Raw genomic sequence first — 18,355 nt, forward strand, 5'->3', positions numbered from 1 at the left:
TCCATTTTTCTTCATGGCGGAAGTAAATAGAATTTCCAGTCTCTTTTCTCGTTTTAACAGTTGAACCGTTCTTTAATTATTTATTTATATTATGTCAGAATGACACAATAAAAATACATATATATATTTTTAAATTCAACAATAACCGGAAGACTCCTTCATCTATATCACAGAGGCGGGCGGAAGTGGTGGGATAGAGCGCCGGAAGCGGTTGATTGGACGCTCTGTCCTCACACACAGGAGAGCGGACGGATCCTGGGTGTCGTGCTGTGCCCCGGGGGGAGCGTAACGTCACGTGACATGGCCGAATCTTCCGCGACGGCGGTAGTGGTGGGAGGAGCCGCGTCCAGTACGGTGACCACCGAGAGCGAGGTCCAGCCGGTGAGTGACGTCACCTGACACCCCACTGACATAATCACCCATCCCAGTGCACCCCACTGACATATACATCCCAGTACACCCCACTGACATATACATCCCAGTACACCCACTGACCTATACACCCATCCCAGTACACCCCTCCCTCATCCCAGTACACCCCACTGACATATACATCCCAGTACACCCCACTGACATATACATCCCAGTACACCCACTGACCTATACACCCATCCCAGTACACCCCTCCCTCATCCCAGTACACCCCACTGACATATACATCCCAGTACACCCCACTGACATATACACCCCTCCCCCATCCCAGTACACCCCTCCCCCATCCCAGTACACCCACTGACCTATACACCCCTCCCCCATCCCAGTACACCCCACTGACATATACACTCCTCCCCCCATTCCAGAACACCCCACTGACATATGCACTCCTCCACCCCCCCATCCCAGTACACCCCACTGACATATACACCCCTCCCCCAATCCCAGTACACCCCACTGACATATACACTCCTCCCCCCCCCCATCCCAGTACACCCCACTGACATATACACCCCTCCCCCAATCCCAGTACACCCCACTGACATATACACTCCTCCCCCCCATCCCAGTACACCCCACTGACATATACACTCCTCCCCCCATCCCAGTACACCCCACTGACATATACACTCCTCCCCCCCATCCCAGTACACCCCACTGACATAATCACCCATCCCAGTACACCCCACTGACATAATCACCCATCCCAGTGCACCCCACTGACATATACATCCCAGTACACCCCACTGACATATACATCCCAGTACACCCACTGACCTATACACCCATCCCAGTACACCCCTCCCTCATCCCAGTACACCCCACTGACATATACATCCCAGTACACCCCACTGACATATACATCCCAGTACACCCACTGACCTATACACCCATCCCAGTACACCCCTCCCTCATCCCAGTACACCCCACTGACATATACATCCCAGTACACCCCACTGACATATACATCCCAGTACACCCACTGACCTATACACCCATCCCAGTACACCCCTCCCTCATCCCAGTACACCCCACTGACATATACATCCCAGTACACCCCACTGACATATACATCCCAGTACACCCACTGACCTATACACCCATCCCAGTACACCCCTCCCTCATCCCAGTACACCCCACTGACATATACATCCCAGTACACCCCACTGACATATACATCCCAGTACACCCCACTGACATATACATCCCAGTACACCCACTGACCTATACACCCATCCCAGTACACCCCTCCCTCATCCCAGTACACCCCACTGACATATACATCCCAGTACACCCCACTGACATATACATCCCAGTACACCCACTGACCTATACACCCATCCCAGTACACCCCTCCCTCATCCCAGTACACCCCACTGACATATACATCCCAGTACACCCCACTGACATATACATCCCAGTACACCCACTGACCTATACACCCATCCCAGTACACCCCTCCCTCATCCCAGTACACCCCACTGACATATACATCCCAGTACACCCCACTGACATATACATCCCAGTACACCCACTGACCTATACACCCATCCCAGTACACCCCTCCCTCATCCCAGTACACCCCACTGACATATACATCCCAGTACACCCCACTGACATATACACCCCTCCCCCATCCCAGTACACCCCTCCCCCATCCCAGTACACCCACTGACCTATACACCCCTCCCCCATCCCAGTACACCCCACTGACATATACACTCCTCCCCCCATTCCAGAACACCCCACTGACATATGCACTCCTCCACCCCCCCATCCCAGTACACCCCACTGACATATACACCCCTCCCCCAATCCCAGTACACCCCACTGACATATACACTCCTCCCCCCCCATCCCAGTACACCCCACTGACATATACACCCCTCCCCCAATCCCAGTACACCCCACTGACATATACACTCCTCCCCCCCATCCCAGTACACCCCACTGACATATACACTCCTCCCCCCATCCCAGTACACCCCACTGACATATACACTCCTCCCCCCCATCCCAGTACACCCCACTGACATATACACTCCTCCCCCCCATCCCAGTACACCCCACTGACATATACACTCCTCCCCCCCGTCCCAGTACACCCCACTGACATATACACTCCTCCCCCCCGTCCCAGTACACCCCACTGACATATACACTCCTCCCCCCCATCCCAGTACACCCCACTGACATATACACTCCTCCCCCCCATCCCAGTACACCCCACTGACATATACACTCCTCCCCCCCATCCCAGTACACCCCACTGACATATACACTCCTCCCCCCCCCCCCCCCCATCCCAGTACACCCCACTGACATATACACTCCCCCCCCCCCCCCCATCCCAGTACACCCCACTGACATATACACTCCTCCCCCCGTCCCAGTACACCCCACTGACATATACACTCCTCCCCCCCATCCCAGTACACCCCACTGACATATACATCCCACTGACATATACACTCCTCCCCCCCCATCCCAGTACATCCCACTGACATATACACTCCTCCCCCCCCCCCCCATCCCAGTACATCCCAGTACATCCCACTGACATATACACTCCTCCCCCCCCATCCCAGTACATCCCACTGACATATACACTCCTCCCCCCCATCCCAGTACATCCCACTGACATATACACTCCTCCCCCCCCCCATCCCAGTACATCCCACTGACATATACACTCCTCCCCCCCCATCCCAGTACATCCCAGTACATCCCACTGACATATACACTCCTCCCCCCCCATCCCAGTACATCCCACTGACATATACACTCCTCCCCCAATCCCAGTACATCCCACTGACATATATATCCAAGTACACCCCCCTGACCTATACGCTCCTCCCCCAATCCTGGTACAACCCCCCCCCCCCACCCCAATCCACCCATCCCAGCAGTACACCCCACTGGCATATACACCCCAATCCCAGTACAAGCCTCCCCCATCCCAGTCCACCCCACTAACATACACATCCCAGTACACCCCACTGACCTATACATTCATCCCCCAATCCCAGTACACCCCACTGGCATATACACCCCAATCCCAGTCCACCCATCCCAGTACACCCCACTGACCTGTACACCCCTCCCCCATCCCAGTACACCCCACTAACATACACATCCCAGTACACCCCTCCCCCATCCCAGTACACCCCACTGACCTGTACATCTCAATTCCAGTACACCCCTCCCATCCCAGTACACCCCACTGTGTGTGTGTGTGTGTGTGTGTGTGTGTGTGTGTGTATATATCTATCTATATCTCTCCGGATGGGGGGGGGGATGCTCCGATGTTTCATCCGATACCTGGGTAGTCAGGGGTGATCGGTGCGGCAGGGGAGATACAAGCACTGATCTGGCCCCTTTTCCGCTATTTTAGTTAAAGTTATACATCAGTGATCGGTGCTTGTAACTCCCCCCAAAGCCGCACCGATCACCGCTGGCTGTCCCCCTCCGTGCTCCTCTCCCCCCTCAATCTGTCAGGATGGAGAGTGGAGGTAGTAAACCCGGCTCCTACCTTTTCAGAATATACAGAGTCCGTGATCACTGACTCTGTCCATTCACATAGCTGAGCATCGTAACCTGTGTTTAGGATGCTTCAGTTTATGAATGGAGAGGAGCTTCTGTCTTCCCTCCATTCATTTCAGCTGAGGCTGCAGAGAAAGGGACTGGGGAATCTGTTTGCTTAGTTTCTTTCTCTGTCTTAAAGGGGAGATGTCAGAGGTCTGTTAAGACCCCTGATATCTCAACAAAGACCCCCAACAGGGCTGATAAAAAGGGGAAAAAAATGCAATAAATAAAAAAAAATGTTTAAAAAAATAATAAAAATGTAAATAAAACAAACACACTGACAATCCCCCCCCCCCCCCCCCAAAAAAAAGAAGAAAGCACTGTAAAAAAAATAAATAAAAAAAAAAAAATACTGTCACATGACATTAAAAAAAAAAATCGGTATCGGCGGGGACTTGAAAAAAAAGTATCAGTACTTGTACTCTCTCAATCAAGTGGTATTGGGACAACCCTACTGTTATTTATATCGGGGCTCGACGTCGCCATGGTGACTAGAAATAGGGTCCTGGCGACTTGGCTTTGTGAGCTGGCGCCATCTGGTGGTGGCCGTTGGTATTACAAGTTAAGCATTACAAGTTAAAGCGGATGTGCCATGGGAACAAAATATTAAAAGCCAGCAGCTACAAATACTGCAGCTGCTGACTTTTAATATTAGGACACTTACCTGTCCTGGAGTCCAGCGCCGATCGCAGCAGAGCACAAGCGATCGCTCGTCACTCTGCTGCTCCCCCCTCCATCCACGCTGAGGGAACCAGGAAGTGAAGCGCTGCGGCTTCACTGCCCGGTTCCCTACGGCGCATGCGCGAGTCGCGCTGCGCCCGCCGATTGGCTCACACGCTGTGTGCTGGGAGCCGAGTGTTCCCAGCACACAACGGGCGACAGACGGGATGTGACGGAATGCCCGTCTTTCGCCCGTAGCGTGTGGCCGGAAGTGGGTGCAAATACCTGTCTTTAGACAGGTGTCTGCACCCCCCTCCCCCCTGAAAGGTGTCAAATGTGACATCGGAGGGGGGGAGGGTTCCGATCAGCGGGACTCCACTTTAGGGTGGAGGACCGCTTTAAACAGCAATTCTAATGTAATTTTTCACTATTTTCACTGCCATCTTCTTCCCTCTAATTAGAACCCCCAAACATTAGATATATTTTTTATCCTAACACCCTAGAAAATAAAATGGCGATTGTTGCAATACTTTGTCACGCCGTATTTGCGCAGCCGTCTTACAAGCGCACTTTCTTGGGAAAAAAATACACTTTTTTTAATAAAAAAATAAGACAACAGTAAAGTTATCCCCATTTTTTTTAATATTATGAAAGATAATGTTACGCCGAGTAAATTGATACCCAACATGTAACGCTTCAAAATTGCGTCCGCTCGTGGAATGCCGACAAACTTTTACCCTTTAAAATCTTCATAGGCGACGTTTAAAAAAAATTCTACAGGTTGCATGTTTTGAGTTACAGAGGAGGTCTAGGGCTAGAATTATTGCTCTCGCTCTAACGATCGCGGCGATACCTCACATGTGTGGTTTGAACACCGTTTATATATGCGGGCGCTGCTCACGTATGTGTTCGCTTCTGCGGGCGAGCTTGGCGGGACGGGGTGCGTTTTCTGGCTCCGAACTTTTTTAGCTGGCTCCTATATTCCAAGCAAATTTGTCAAACCCTGATATATATATATAAATAAAACTGTGGTGGGGCAGATAATTGGTGGTTCTGTGGGTGGTTTAGGGGCGGTTCTGTGGTTGGTGGGCGGTTTGGGGTCGGTTCTGTGGTTGGTGGGCAGTTTGGGGGCGGTTCTGTGGTTGGTGGGCGGGTGGTTCTGTCCGGTCAGTCTCAGCCGTGTGTTCTCCTCTCATCCTCGGTCGCAGAGGACATAAGAAAATGGCGTCTCATTCAATGTCTGATTGCAGCTTGTTGTTGTTGTTGCAGGAGCCGCGCTCGCTGACACTGAAGCTCAGGAAGAGGAAGCCGGATAAGAAGGTGGAGTGGACGTGTGACACCGTGGACAATGAGAACCTGGGGAGGCGCTCTTCCAAATGTGAGGACCCTGGCTTTATTTATCTTATTTTTTTAAAGATCCTCATTGATTCCTTTAAGAGGTTTCAGATGCCGGGAGACGGGGGAGGTTTATAATTGTGTGACTGTCGTGATTCCATTAGCCAGGGGCAGGTAACTGTGCTGGGAGCGCGCTCTCTCGGCAGTGCTGTATTCAATCCAATTCACGCAGCCTGCGCCAATGGGTTAAAGTGGATGTAAACGCTGATACGCTGAGATGAAACAAATCCTCCAACATAAGTTGTATCTGTTTATCTGCTGTTTTCTTTACAGCAGAATTTTTATAAAGCTTACCTGAGCTATTGGGGGGGGGAGGGGGCAGAGAGGAGATAGAGAGAGAGAGAGAGAGAGAGATATATATATATATATATATATATATATACACACACACACACACACCCCTCCCTGTGAATATGCTGCTGATCTCATCATGCATCCTCCATCCAATGATAAACACTAGGGGGGGGGGGGATGGATGAATGGCCACTTTCTCCAGATGGACGTCAAAACATTGTTGTTCCATATCACAAAAAAACAGCACAAGGAGATAAAAATTAACATATAGAATAACTTTTTATCGCCTTGTGCTGTTTTTATTATTGTTTTTTTTTTTTTTATGCAACAATAACGTTTTTGCTGTCTCCCGGAGTGTGCGACCACTAATCCATTTATTTTTTTCCTGCTGATCTCGGCTGCGAGCCGGATGGCTATCTCTGTTTTGGATGTTACATTTTCCCAATGAATGCAAGGCCTGGTTGGATGAAAGGGGAGAGGCGGGCCAGTGACCTCATGGTCGCCACCTCGTCCAATCAGAGAAAAGTGCATCAGTTGAGAAAATGAAAAGCCTTCTCTGAATGGCCCCTGTGTTCAGAACGAAGCAGGGCAGCTGCTTGGCACCGGACCCAGAAGCGAGTGGCGATCACTTATCCATATTGTATATAGATGGATAGGGGCCATCTCATTTTTTTTATTTTTAACTGGTTAAGCCCCGGACCTTTAGGCAGCTAAATGCCCAGGCCAGGTTTTGAGATTTGGCACTGCGTCGCTTTAACGGACAATTGCGCGGTCGTGCGACGTGACTCCCAAACAAAATTGGCGTCCTTTTTTCCCCACAAATAGAGCTTTCTTTTGGTGGTATTTGATCACCTCTGCGGTTTTTATTTTTTACGCTATAAACAAAAATAGAGCGACAATTTTGAAAAAAATGCAATATTTTTTACTTTTTGCTATAATAAATATCCCCCAAAAACATATATAAAAAAAAAAAAAATTTCCTCCGTTTAGGCCGATACGTATTCTTCTACATATTTTTGGTAAACAAAATGGCAATTAGCGTTTGGCGATTGGTTTGCGCAAAATTTATAGCGTTTACAAAATAGGGGATATTTTTTTTGCATTTTTATTAATTTTTTTTTTTTTTACTACTAATGGCGGCGATCAGCTATTTTTTTTTTTTTTTTCCGTGACTGCGACATTATGGCGGACACTTCGGACAATTTTGACACATTTTTGGGACCATTGTCATTTTCACAGCAAAAAATGCATTTAAATTGCATTGTTTATTGTGAAAATGACAGTTGCAGTTTGGGAGTTAACCACAGGGGGCGCTGTAGGAGTTAGGGTACACCTAGTGTGTGGTTACAACTGTAGGGGGGTGTGGCTGTAGGAGTGACGTCATCGATCGAGTCTCCCTATAAAGGGGATCACTCGATCGATGCAGCCGCCACAGTGAAGCACGGGGAAGCCGTGTTTACATACGGCTCTCCCCGTTCTTCAGCCCCGGGGAGCGATCGCAATGGGGCGGCTAGAAACGAATAGCTGCGCCCTCGTCCCGGATTGCTCCCCGCCGGTTTCCGACCGCTGCATGTACTGGGGGGGTCCCGATCGGACCCCCGACCCGCGGAAAGGCGGGGACGTACATGTACGCCCATATGCCTGTACATGCCATTCTGTGGACGTACATATACATGCGGCGGTCGGCAAGTGGTTAAGGAGAACACAGCAAAGACTGACACTTTTTTTTTTTTTTTTTTTCTTTTTTTTAAGCACGTGGTCTGTTGCTATGGTAACTTGCCTTTCTTCTCCTGCCAAATATGTCAGAGGGGCCATTTAAATGGCAATAACATCCTGAATTCTCCTCTCCTAGTCGCTCATCCCCTATGACTCACTCCTCTGGGCTATATTGGGCACGTGGATATTTGGGAGCGCAGAGCGACATCTGATAGTGGGTGGTAGTGACAGATCTCCATAACGTTACCATGGTAACCGGACTTGGATCTTCCGTGTGTTAGGTTGTCAGCGCTCATTAGAAGTATTGAGGCCATCATGGTGATTATCATTTCATGGCCAGGACTTGATATCGCAGTGCAGAGAATCAAATCTCCACTTCTCATAGGATGTGAGGAAGATATTCGTCTTTGTTGGTTTGATGCGAGAACCCGCACAGGAATCGCGCTGGTTCCCAAATCGCACAAGGGTGAACCGAGCCTTAAAGTGACACTAAAGTTTCAAGTTTTATTTTTTAAAATAACAAACATGTCATGCTTGCCTCCAATGTGCAGTTTTTTTTGCACAGAGTGGCCCCGATCCTCCTGTTCTGGGGTCCCACGGCTCCTCCCCGTATTAGATAACCCCAAAAATGAAAGGGGATGTCTGGACAGCTGCACTCCAAAAAATATATTGCTTTATTGTAAAAGTAAAATCACAGGATACAGGCTGATGCGTTTCACACTAGAACTTGGTGCTTGATCATGATTAAGCACGAAGTTCTAGTGTGAAACTCGTCAGCCTGTTTGCTGTGGCATGTATCCTGTGTTTTTACTTTTACAATAAAGCAATATATTTTTTGGAGTGCGGCTGTCCAGACATCCCCTTTCATTATTGCATGCATTGCCAGCACCCGTGGCTTCAGATCCGGTGAGGAGGTTCTTCATTTCTGCCTTGTGCGGTGACTCCCCTTTCTCTACTAGATAACCCCCTCTGGGAAGCTCTCTCCCAAGAGGGCTACTTTACAGGCACGCTCCTGTGTCATACACTCGGGATCCATAGCCACAGATTGCCGTTCTTTGACAGAAGAAGACAGATCCTGTGTTTCTGCTGAGCAGGAAGACCGATCTCTGTTTTCTTACAGTACGTGCACCCCCATACAGGAAGCACCCCCTAGGGCATGGGTGCTCAGCCTGTGGCCCTCCAGCTGTTGCGAAACTACAATTCCCATGAGGCATTGGAAGCCACTGACAGTTACAAGCATGACTCTCGAAGGCAGAGGCATGATGGGACTTGTAGGTCCGCAACAGCTGGAGGGCCACAGGTTGAGCACCCATGCCCTGGGGACACATTTAACCCTTCAATTGCCCCTGATGTTAACCCCTTCCCTGTAAGTGTCATTAGTACAGTGACTGTGCATATTTTTTATCACCGATTACTGTATTCGTGTCACTGGTCCCCAAAAATAGTGTCCGTGTCAGGTTTGTCTGCCGCTATAAGTCGCTGATCGCCGCCACTCCTAGTAAAAAAGAAAAATCCTACAAATATCCCAGTTTGTAGATACAATAACTTTTGCACAAATCGGTCATTGGGTTGTTTTTTTGGATGTTTTATAGCAATCATTTTAAAATTGTCGCTCTTTTTTTTGTTTATAGCGCAAAAAATAAAAACCGCAGAGGTGATCGAATACCACCAAAAGCTCTATTTGTGGGGGGGAAAAAAGAACTTCAATTTTATTTTTGGGTACAGCGCTGCAACATCGCGCAATTGTCAGTTAAAATAACGCAGTGCCGTATTGCAAAACAATGGCCTGGTCATGAAGGGGGGTACATTTTCTGGGGCTGAAGTGGTTAAAGGACCAGCTTCCACCAGAAGAAATGGTGTTAAAAATTAGGGTTGTCCCGATACCACTTTTTTAGGACTGAGTACGAGTACCGATACTTTTTTTTATGTACTCGCCGATACCGAATACCGATACTTTTTTTTAAATGTCCCCCCACATATGCAGCCATGTCCCCCCCATATGCAGCCATGTCCCCCCCATATGCAGCCATGTCCCCCCCATATCCCGCCATGTCCCCCCCATATCCCGCCATGTCCCCCCCATATCCAGCCATGTCCCCCCCATATCCAGCCATGTCCCCCCCATATCCAGCCATGTCCCCCCCATATCCAGCCATGTCCCCCCCATATCCAGCCATGTCCCCCACATATCCAGCCATGTCCCCCGTACCTACTGTAAATGATGCCGCCGCCGCGTTAATCACCGCGCGGGGAACATTACAGTCAGCTTTCGTTTGAATAGCTGTTTTCCCCGCCGCGCTGTGTATAGAGACACTCCACCTTGCTCGCGATTGGACAGATCCGTCCAAGGGGGAGTGTCTATACGCGGCGGGGAAAACAGCTATTCAAACGAAAGCTGACTGTACCGTGCCGCGGTGATAAACGCGGCGGCTTTGCAACACACGACGGCGGCGGTTGCGGCGTGGGGTAGGGGGGGAAGTATTCTATTTTGGCATCGGGGGTATTAGCGGGAGTACGAGTACTCCCGCTAATACAGGGTATCGGTCCTGATACCGATACTGGTATCGGTATCGGGACAACCCTATTAAAAATGTCAAAGTATTGTAAGTGGATCACTTCATCTTTACAACTTTAAAGCAGCAGGTGGCGCTCTAGGCTTTCTTTATACAGATTTACAAGGCTAACCTTAAAGTGATTGTAAAGGCAGAAGGTATTTTATGCATTAAAAAATTTAAAATCGTGCTTGCCCCCTCCCTTGGACTACAGGAGAGTCAGGACACCCACTAACACACAGCTCCTTTCTCTATCTGCAACGTAGAGAGCGTCCTGACTCTCCTGTAGTCCAAGGGAGGGGGCGAGCACGACACTCCACACCAGGAAGAAAGCCTTGCATTACTGTGTGGAGTTACAGACAGAAGAACAGGAAGTGAGGATTTCTCAGAAGAAATAAGGACATTTAAAAGCAAAATGGAAGGATGAGGTAAGTGAAGGAGGACGGCACTAAGGTAAAGGAAGCCATTTAGGGGGGGGGGGGAGAAATGGTAATATATATATATATATAATTTAGCAGAGAATCTAGAGAATAAAATGGCGATTGTTGCAATATTTTATGTCACATTGTATTTGTGCAGCAGTGTTTTTAAACGTAACTTTTTGGGGAAAAAAATGAAAAAGTAAAGTTAGCCCAATTTTTTTGTATAATGTGAAAGATGTTACGCTGAGTAGATGCCAAACATGTCACACTTTATAATTTCACGCACTTATGGAATGGCGACAAACTACTGTACCTAAAAAATCTCCATAGGCGACGCTTTAAATTTTTTTTTTTTTTTTACGGTTACCAGGTTAGAGTTACAGAGGAGGTCTAGTGGTAGAATTATTGCTCTCGCTCTGACCATACCTCACATGTGTGATTTGTACACCGTTTACATATGCGGGCCCGACTTCCGTTTGCGGTTTCTTTGCTGCGCGAGCTCACGGGGGCGCTTTAAACATTTGATATTTTTTCTTATTTTTTTTTTATAATATAAAATTGTGTTTTTTAAAAAAAAAAAATATATATCATTTTTGATCACTTTTACTGCTGTCACAATTAGGGTTGTCCCGATACTACTTTTTTAGGGACTGAGTACAAGTACCGATACTTTTTTCCATTAAGGGCTCTTTCACACGTCCGTTCAGTTTTTCAGATCAGTTTTTTTTTCATCAGTTGATCCGTTTTTCCATCAGTTTTTGCATCAGTTTTTGCATCAGTTTTTGCATCAGTTTTTGCATCCGTTTTTTTTTTTTTTTTTTGGGGGGCTTTTTACATAGAAAAACGGATGTTAGCGGAACGGATGATAAACGGATCATCCGTTAACATCCGTTTTTTGTCCGTTCCGTTTTTTAGACGGAAGAAAAATAGGGTTTTCTTCCGTCCAAAAAAACGGAACTGAACGCAGACGGATGCTAACGGACGTTAGCGGATGCTCATCTGCTAACGGACGCTAGCCCATAGGGAAGCATTGCGGTCCGTTAACGGACGTCCAAAAAACGGACGAACGGAACGGACGTGTGAAAGAGCCCTTACTCGCCGATACCGATACTTTTTTTTTTTAAATGTCCCCCCCCATATATTGCAGCCGTGTCCCCCCCCCATATATTGCAGCCGTGTCCCCCCCCATATATTGCAGCCGTGTCCCCCCCCATATATTGCAGCCGTGTCCCCCCCCATATATTGCAGCCATGTCCCCCATACCTAGTAGATGATGCCGCTGCCGCATTAATCAGCGTGCGGGGAACATTACAGGCAACTTTCGTTTGAATAGCTGTCCATTCCTTGCCGCACTGTGTATAGACACTCCCCCTTGCTCGGGATTGGACGGATCTGTCCAATCCCGAGCAAGGGGGAGTGTCTATACACGGCGGGGAATACAGCTATTCAAACGAAAGCTGCCTGTAATGTTCCCCGCACACTGATTAACGCGGCAGCGGCGGCTTTGCGGTATGCGGCGGCGGGGCAAGTATTCTATTCAGGCATCGGGGGCATTTGCGGGAGTACAAGTACTCCCGCAAATACTCTGTATCGGCCCCGATACTGGTATCGGGACAACCCTAGTCACAATGAATGTAAACATCCCTTGTGACAGTAATAGGTGGTGACAGGTACTCTTTATGGAGAGATTGGCAGTCTAAAAGACCCCCAATCCCTCCTTTGCACTTTAAAGTATTCAGAATCGCCAAAACCGGCGAGTTTTGAATAATGTGTATTTTTTTTTTTTTTTTAAACAGCGCCATTGGCAGCCAAGTAACCTGGAAGTGACGTCGCTTCCGTGTTTACACTGAAGAGACTGGTTTAAAGCCGTTCATGGCTTTATTTCAGTTTCTAGCTGGGCACTGGAGGCGACGGATCATGGATCGGGTTTTCCGGTGGGATGGGAGGACCGGTCAGAGAGGTGGAAGGGGGGATGCCCCCTCCCGCTCCTCTGGGATAACAACCGAGCGGCTTTTAGCTGCGTTGGTTGTTATCCCTGGAAAGTCCATCGCCGGCTCTAAAAAATTATACCGGGATGATCAGGGCTGTGGAGTCGGAGTCGAGGAGTCGGAGTCGGGGGGAAATTTTGGGTACCTGGAGTCGGAGTCGGCAAACAATGCACCGACTCCGACTCCTACTAAATTTAGATTGGAATAAAAAAAAAAAAAAGCAAGTTTAAATGTCCCAATTCACAAAAAGTTATAATTAATGACTTCTCTACTGTAAGAATAAAGACCAATGCATGCAGTGCCTCACGTAACCGCAAAACGAACACGTTAGGTGACCGTGAAGAAGCATGCTTTTCATGTGCTTCACTATATGGCACGCAACGCACATTTAGGAGCTGCAATACTTATACTTTCCATAGTGTTGTGTTCTGCTTTTACAGGGAACGCAGCGTCCATGTGTAACCTAGCCTCTCACTGATAAGGGATTAAAGCGGATGTGCCACTAAAAAACTATATTAAAAGCAAGCAGCTACAAATACTGCAGCTGCTGACTTTTAATATAAGGACACTTACCTGTCCTGGAGTCCAGCGGTGATCGCAGCAGATGACGAGCCGATCGCTCGTCACCCTGCTGCTCCCCCCTCCATCCACGGTGAGGGAACCAGGAAGTGAAGCGCTCCGGCTTCACTGCCCGGTTCCCTACGGCGCATGCGCGAGTCGCACTGCGCCCGCCGATTGGCTCCCGCTGTGTGCTGGGAGCCGAGTGTTCCCAGCATACAACGGGGGGGGGGCGACGGGAAGCGGAGGAAAAACCCGTCCTTTGCCCGTATCGTAGGGCCAGAAGTGGGTGCAGATACCTGTCTGTAGACAGGTATCTGCACCCCCCTCCCCCCTGAAAGGTGTCAAATGTGACACCGGAGGGGGGGAGGGTTCCGATCAGCGGGACTCCACTTTAGAGTGGAGATCCGCTTTAAATAAATATGTTTTTTGCAGGACTAGAGAGTGAGACACTTGTATAAGTGAAGGGAATGGAGGGCCAATAGTTCAAGACTGAAGCTGTAAACCATTGGAAAAACTGCTGTCATTTAGCTAAGGCTATAAAAACTTGTAAACTCCGATTGGTAGCTTAAACTTTAAACATGACTATGGGATTCTCCTAGGAAAATCATGTTTTAGAATAAAAAAACTTTGTTTTCATTGTGTTTGTCTTTTGCTTAAACTGTGCAATACAGTAGACCAGGGGTCTCAAAGTACCGGCCCGTGGGCCATTTGCGGCCCGCGGAGCGGTTTTAAATGGCCCGCATGCAGGGCGTGTACCGCGGAAGTGTAGATCGAGGTGCATGAAGAGTAGCGCAGGAAGCGTCTGTCATAAGTTCACTTGTCTCTCATGTCACACTGCTACTCCCCGGCGGCCCCTTCTCTCTTCTCGTCCATCCCCATTTGCTTGTGACATCATCTGAGATGGACAAGAAGAGAGGGGGGCTGCCGGGGAGTAGCACATCAGGGCACATGGCACATCAGGGTACAGGGCACATGAAACGGCACATCAGGGTACAAAGCCCAGCACATCAGGGTACATGGGGTACCCTGATGTGCTGGGCTTTGTACCCTGATGTGCTGTTTCATGTGCCCTGTACCCTGATGTGCCATGTGCCCTGTCCTGATGTGCTGTGCCCTGATGTGCCATGTCCTGTACCCTGATGTGCCATGTGCCCTGTCCTGATGTGCTGTGCCCTGATGTGCTCTCATGTGCCCCATGTTCCCTGGTGTGCCCCATGTTCCCTGATTGTGCCCTGATATGCTCTCATGTGCCCTGGTGTGCCCGTATGTGCCCCATGTGCCCTGATATGCCCCATGTGGCCCATGTACCCTGATGTGCCATGTGCCCCATGTACCCGGGTGTGCCCCATGTACCCTGATGTGCTGGGCTTTGTACCCTGATGTGCTGTTTCATGTGCCCTGTACCCTGATGTGCCATGTGCCCTGTCCTGATGTGCTGTGCCCTGTCCTGATGTGCTGTGCCCTGTCCTGATGTGCTGTGCCCTGATGTGCCATGTCCTGCACTGTGCCATGTGCCCTGTCCTGATATGCCCTGCCCTGATGTGGCCTGTTGTGCTGTACCCCTATGTGCTGTGCTCTGATGTGCCCTGTACCCTGATGTGCTGGGCTTTGTACCCTGATGTGCTGGGCTTTGTACCCTGATGTGCGCTGTGCACTCATGTGTGCTGTGCCCTGTGCCCTGATGTGCTGTACCCTGATGGTGAGTAGTCAGTGTGTAGTGTAGTGGTCAGTGTGCAGTGTAGTGGTCAGTGTTAATAATGCGTTCGCTGACACCAGTACTGTTTTTGAAGTTTGAAAGTTTGCATGCGGCCCCCCATGGGATATGGAAACTTGTCTTGTGGCCCTCAGGTAATTTGAGTTTGAGACCCCTGCAGTAGACTGTTGGCTTCCCAGCCAGTAGTCCTGTGGTAGGTTGCGTTTCTTTCCCTCAAGGAATGTATAAAATACATTCGCATATTAATACAGAGGAGTCGGAGTCGGAAGTACATAAAACTGAGGAGTCGGAGTCGGAACATTTATCTACCGACTCCACAGCCCTGGGGATGATGCCTGCAGCTGCGGGCATTATCCCGGTATAACCCTCAAAAGCAGAGGACGCATATCTGTGTACGCTCGGCGGCAAAGCGTTACATTTTTCTGTCTTTGTGCCTCTCTATGCAATGCAAGCAGATTATGGCTAGCAGGAGGGGCCAGCAGGGTGTTGTATGTAGCTGGTTCGCGGGTTATGCAAAATATCAGAAATTCCTTGATGAGTGGATATCGCTCTGGTAGAGTGGGCGCTCCTAGGCATTGGCATGTAGTTTGCCCTAGGTAAAGCCTGCATGCAGGGCCGCCATGAGGAATTTAATTATGGGGCCCCTTACACAGCTTCAGGCATGGGCCCCCTGGAGAAGAGAACCGGGGGGGGCGGGTGCTGCCGCCTGAAATTGAGAAGCGGGGGCCCTTTACAAATAAAATAAGAAATAAAGAAAAATATATATAAAAATGGGGGGGGGGGTAGATATATAAAAAAAAGATTAAGGGGGTTGCCATCCGGGCCCCTGGGGACCTCCGGGCCCCTTACAGGTGTACTGCCTGTACCCCCTGTTGGCAGCCCTGCCCGCACGTGATGCTGAGCCTCCATAAGTAACAACTTCCTTACCGCGCCATAGCCGAAAGATGGCTACAGCATGGTTCTGCTGTTCATGGACGTCCCCTTGGGGCATGCATACAGCGCACTCTTTGAACGTTGTGTGCTTCGGACACACCAGATCACAGGTCGGGGTAAATGGCGGGTCACAGCCGACCTTTACCATGTGATCAGCTGTATCCAATCGCAGTGTAAACAGAATTGACGGTTATTGGCAGTCACAGCATGACGAGAGCCGAGCCGGTAACTGACAATCCTGACAGGGGACGTGTACACAGATAATTGGCACAAGTCTGATCATTAGAAGAGAGCAGGCTGAGTTCCCAGATCAGCTATAGAACGGACCACACTGCACTCTTGTATCTAGCGTGGTCAGTTTTTAATAGAAAAGCAGAGGGACTGGCTGGAACGCCGGGGATTTCACACAAAGGAAGCAAAACAAAGAAAACAGACTTTTTCACACATATACATGGTACAGCAGGCACATATCAGGCATATAGAGTGTTGGGGGTAATACGTTCCCTGAAGAGAATGCTGGTGTTCTTCTTCAGAGTGACTCCCCCTTCTGTCCTTGGTTGAGTTCTTGGACGTTGACACCCCTGGCTAAATATCTCCTTTTATTCCACAGGCTGTTGCGTCTACGAGAAGCCGAGGGCTTTTGGGGAAAGCTCCACAGAGAGCGAAGATGACGATGACGGCTGCAACAGCTCCCACTGCATCCGAGGCCACAAGAAGAAGACACCCGGGTCCGAAGAGGGGGCGCCAAGCCACAAAACCGCCGGCGCCATGCAGCACTGAGAAGGCCGAGAAGGAGTGACGGCGTGCCTCTTAAACACTCAGAAACATCATTGTAATATCTCAGCTGCCCACTCCCATCTCTTCCAGGGTGGGAGAGTCAAAGCAGCGAGTTTCCGGTTAAGTGTTTTGTATCGGGGTCACCATTGAGGAATACCGGGGCTATGACACCAGGGGGGAAGATGGTGCGTTCATCCTAGCGCCTCATGAGATGGCGCTCATATTCACTCTGTTCTCTGCTTAGCGGGCCGACCGCTGTTGAGCTCAGGCTTACCGCTACTCCATGTTTAATGCACAGTCCTCTCTTCTTCTGTACTGGCCTAACATGTCCTCCTCCACCAGGAGCCGTATCTCCATGAATGTACATGCATAGAAGCCCCTCTTCCTCCAATGCTGCTATCTTTCTCTTGTCTAGTCACTGGCCGCCCTCCCAGTCTCATGATAAACCTCATCCAGCCACCTCTCGTGTCTTCCCCTCGATATTACCATTCCTCTTCCCCGTAAGATATAATCTAATGAATGTATTTTGTCAAAGAGATTCCCCAGGGGGAGGGAAATGCCCTGTTGATTTAGCGTATGCACCAGAATCAGTATAATTTATTAAAGCGTGAAAGGCTTGCTCGTGTTGCATACTGTATTATCGCCAGTATGGAAGTGCAGTATCCTGTAGATAAATAAAATGTAATATATTCTATGAAAAATAGTGCAGAATAAGACCTGGTTGGCAACAGTCCCGAATTTCCCGGGACATTCCCGGTATTTAGACACTTGTCCCAGGAAATTGTCGGTTTCCCTTTTTTGTTTTTCTTTCTTCCCCACTAGTGAATTTTCTCCGCCGCCATTTTCTAGAAGACCAGCTCCAATGAGGAAGAAAGAAGAGGCGGAGCCCGGGTGGCTACTCCATTTCTATTGGCGGCCGACTCGGGCGCCGCCTCTTTTTTTCAACCTCCACGAGAGCTGGTTTTCTGTAAATGGTGCGGAGAATGAATCACTGATTCACATGCCGCATCCCCCCCCCCCCCCCCAGCTACACCATGCCTACAAATGAATGCCACGCCCCCTAATTATAATAAGACTGCGCCTACAGACAAATGTGTCCCTATAATTTTTTAGGAGAATGTTGGCAACTATAAATAAGTTGAAGTGTAGAACTCGAATGGATGCTGCCAATTCTGTAGGTCCGATTGGAAACGGCAAACATGGATGCGAAGGGCAAGGCCACCAATGCCATCTTTTTGTGCCTGTTTGTCACGTGTTGAGGTCAAATGTTTTTTCACCCACAGGTTGAGTTTTAGTATTGGGTTTGGATCTGGAGTAGCCTCC

The 18,355-nt window shown here is 49.2% G+C and overlaps 1 protein-coding gene across 1 annotated transcript; it reads left to right on the forward strand.

The window, feature by feature from the left end:
- The first annotated feature begins 178 nt into the window (after positions 1–178).
- On the forward strand, positions 179–17,740 carry PPP1R11 (protein phosphatase 1 regulatory inhibitor subunit 11). Its single transcript, XM_040325005.1, has 3 exons — positions 179–381; positions 5,950–6,058; positions 16,866–17,740. The coding sequence occupies exons 1-3, from the start codon at positions 301–303 to the stop codon at positions 17,033–17,035; spliced, it is 360 nt and encodes a 119-aa protein (XP_040180939.1). The 5' UTR covers positions 179–300; the 3' UTR covers positions 17,036–17,740.
- Positions 17,741–18,355: the final 615 nt, after the last annotated feature.

The sequence above is a fragment of the Rana temporaria genome, chromosome 9, assembly GCF_905171775.1.
Source record: "Rana temporaria chromosome 9, aRanTem1.1, whole genome shotgun sequence".
NCBI lineage: Eukaryota > Metazoa > Chordata > Amphibia > Anura > Ranidae > Rana > Rana temporaria.

Bases quoted from the DNA above. Each gene is read 5' to 3' on its own strand.
- PPP1R11 (XM_040325005.1), top strand. From the start codon at position 301: ATGGCCGAATCTTCCGCGACGGCGGTAGTGGTGGGAGGAGCCGCGTCC. The intron at 382-5,949 runs GTGAGTGACGTC...TTGTTGTTGCAG, and splicing joins CCGAGAGCGAGGTCCAGCCG to GAGCCGCGCTCGCTGACACT. The intron at 6,059-16,865 runs GTGAGGACCCTG...TTTATTCCACAG, and splicing joins GGGGAGGCGCTCTTCCAAAT to GCTGTTGCGTCTACGAGAAG.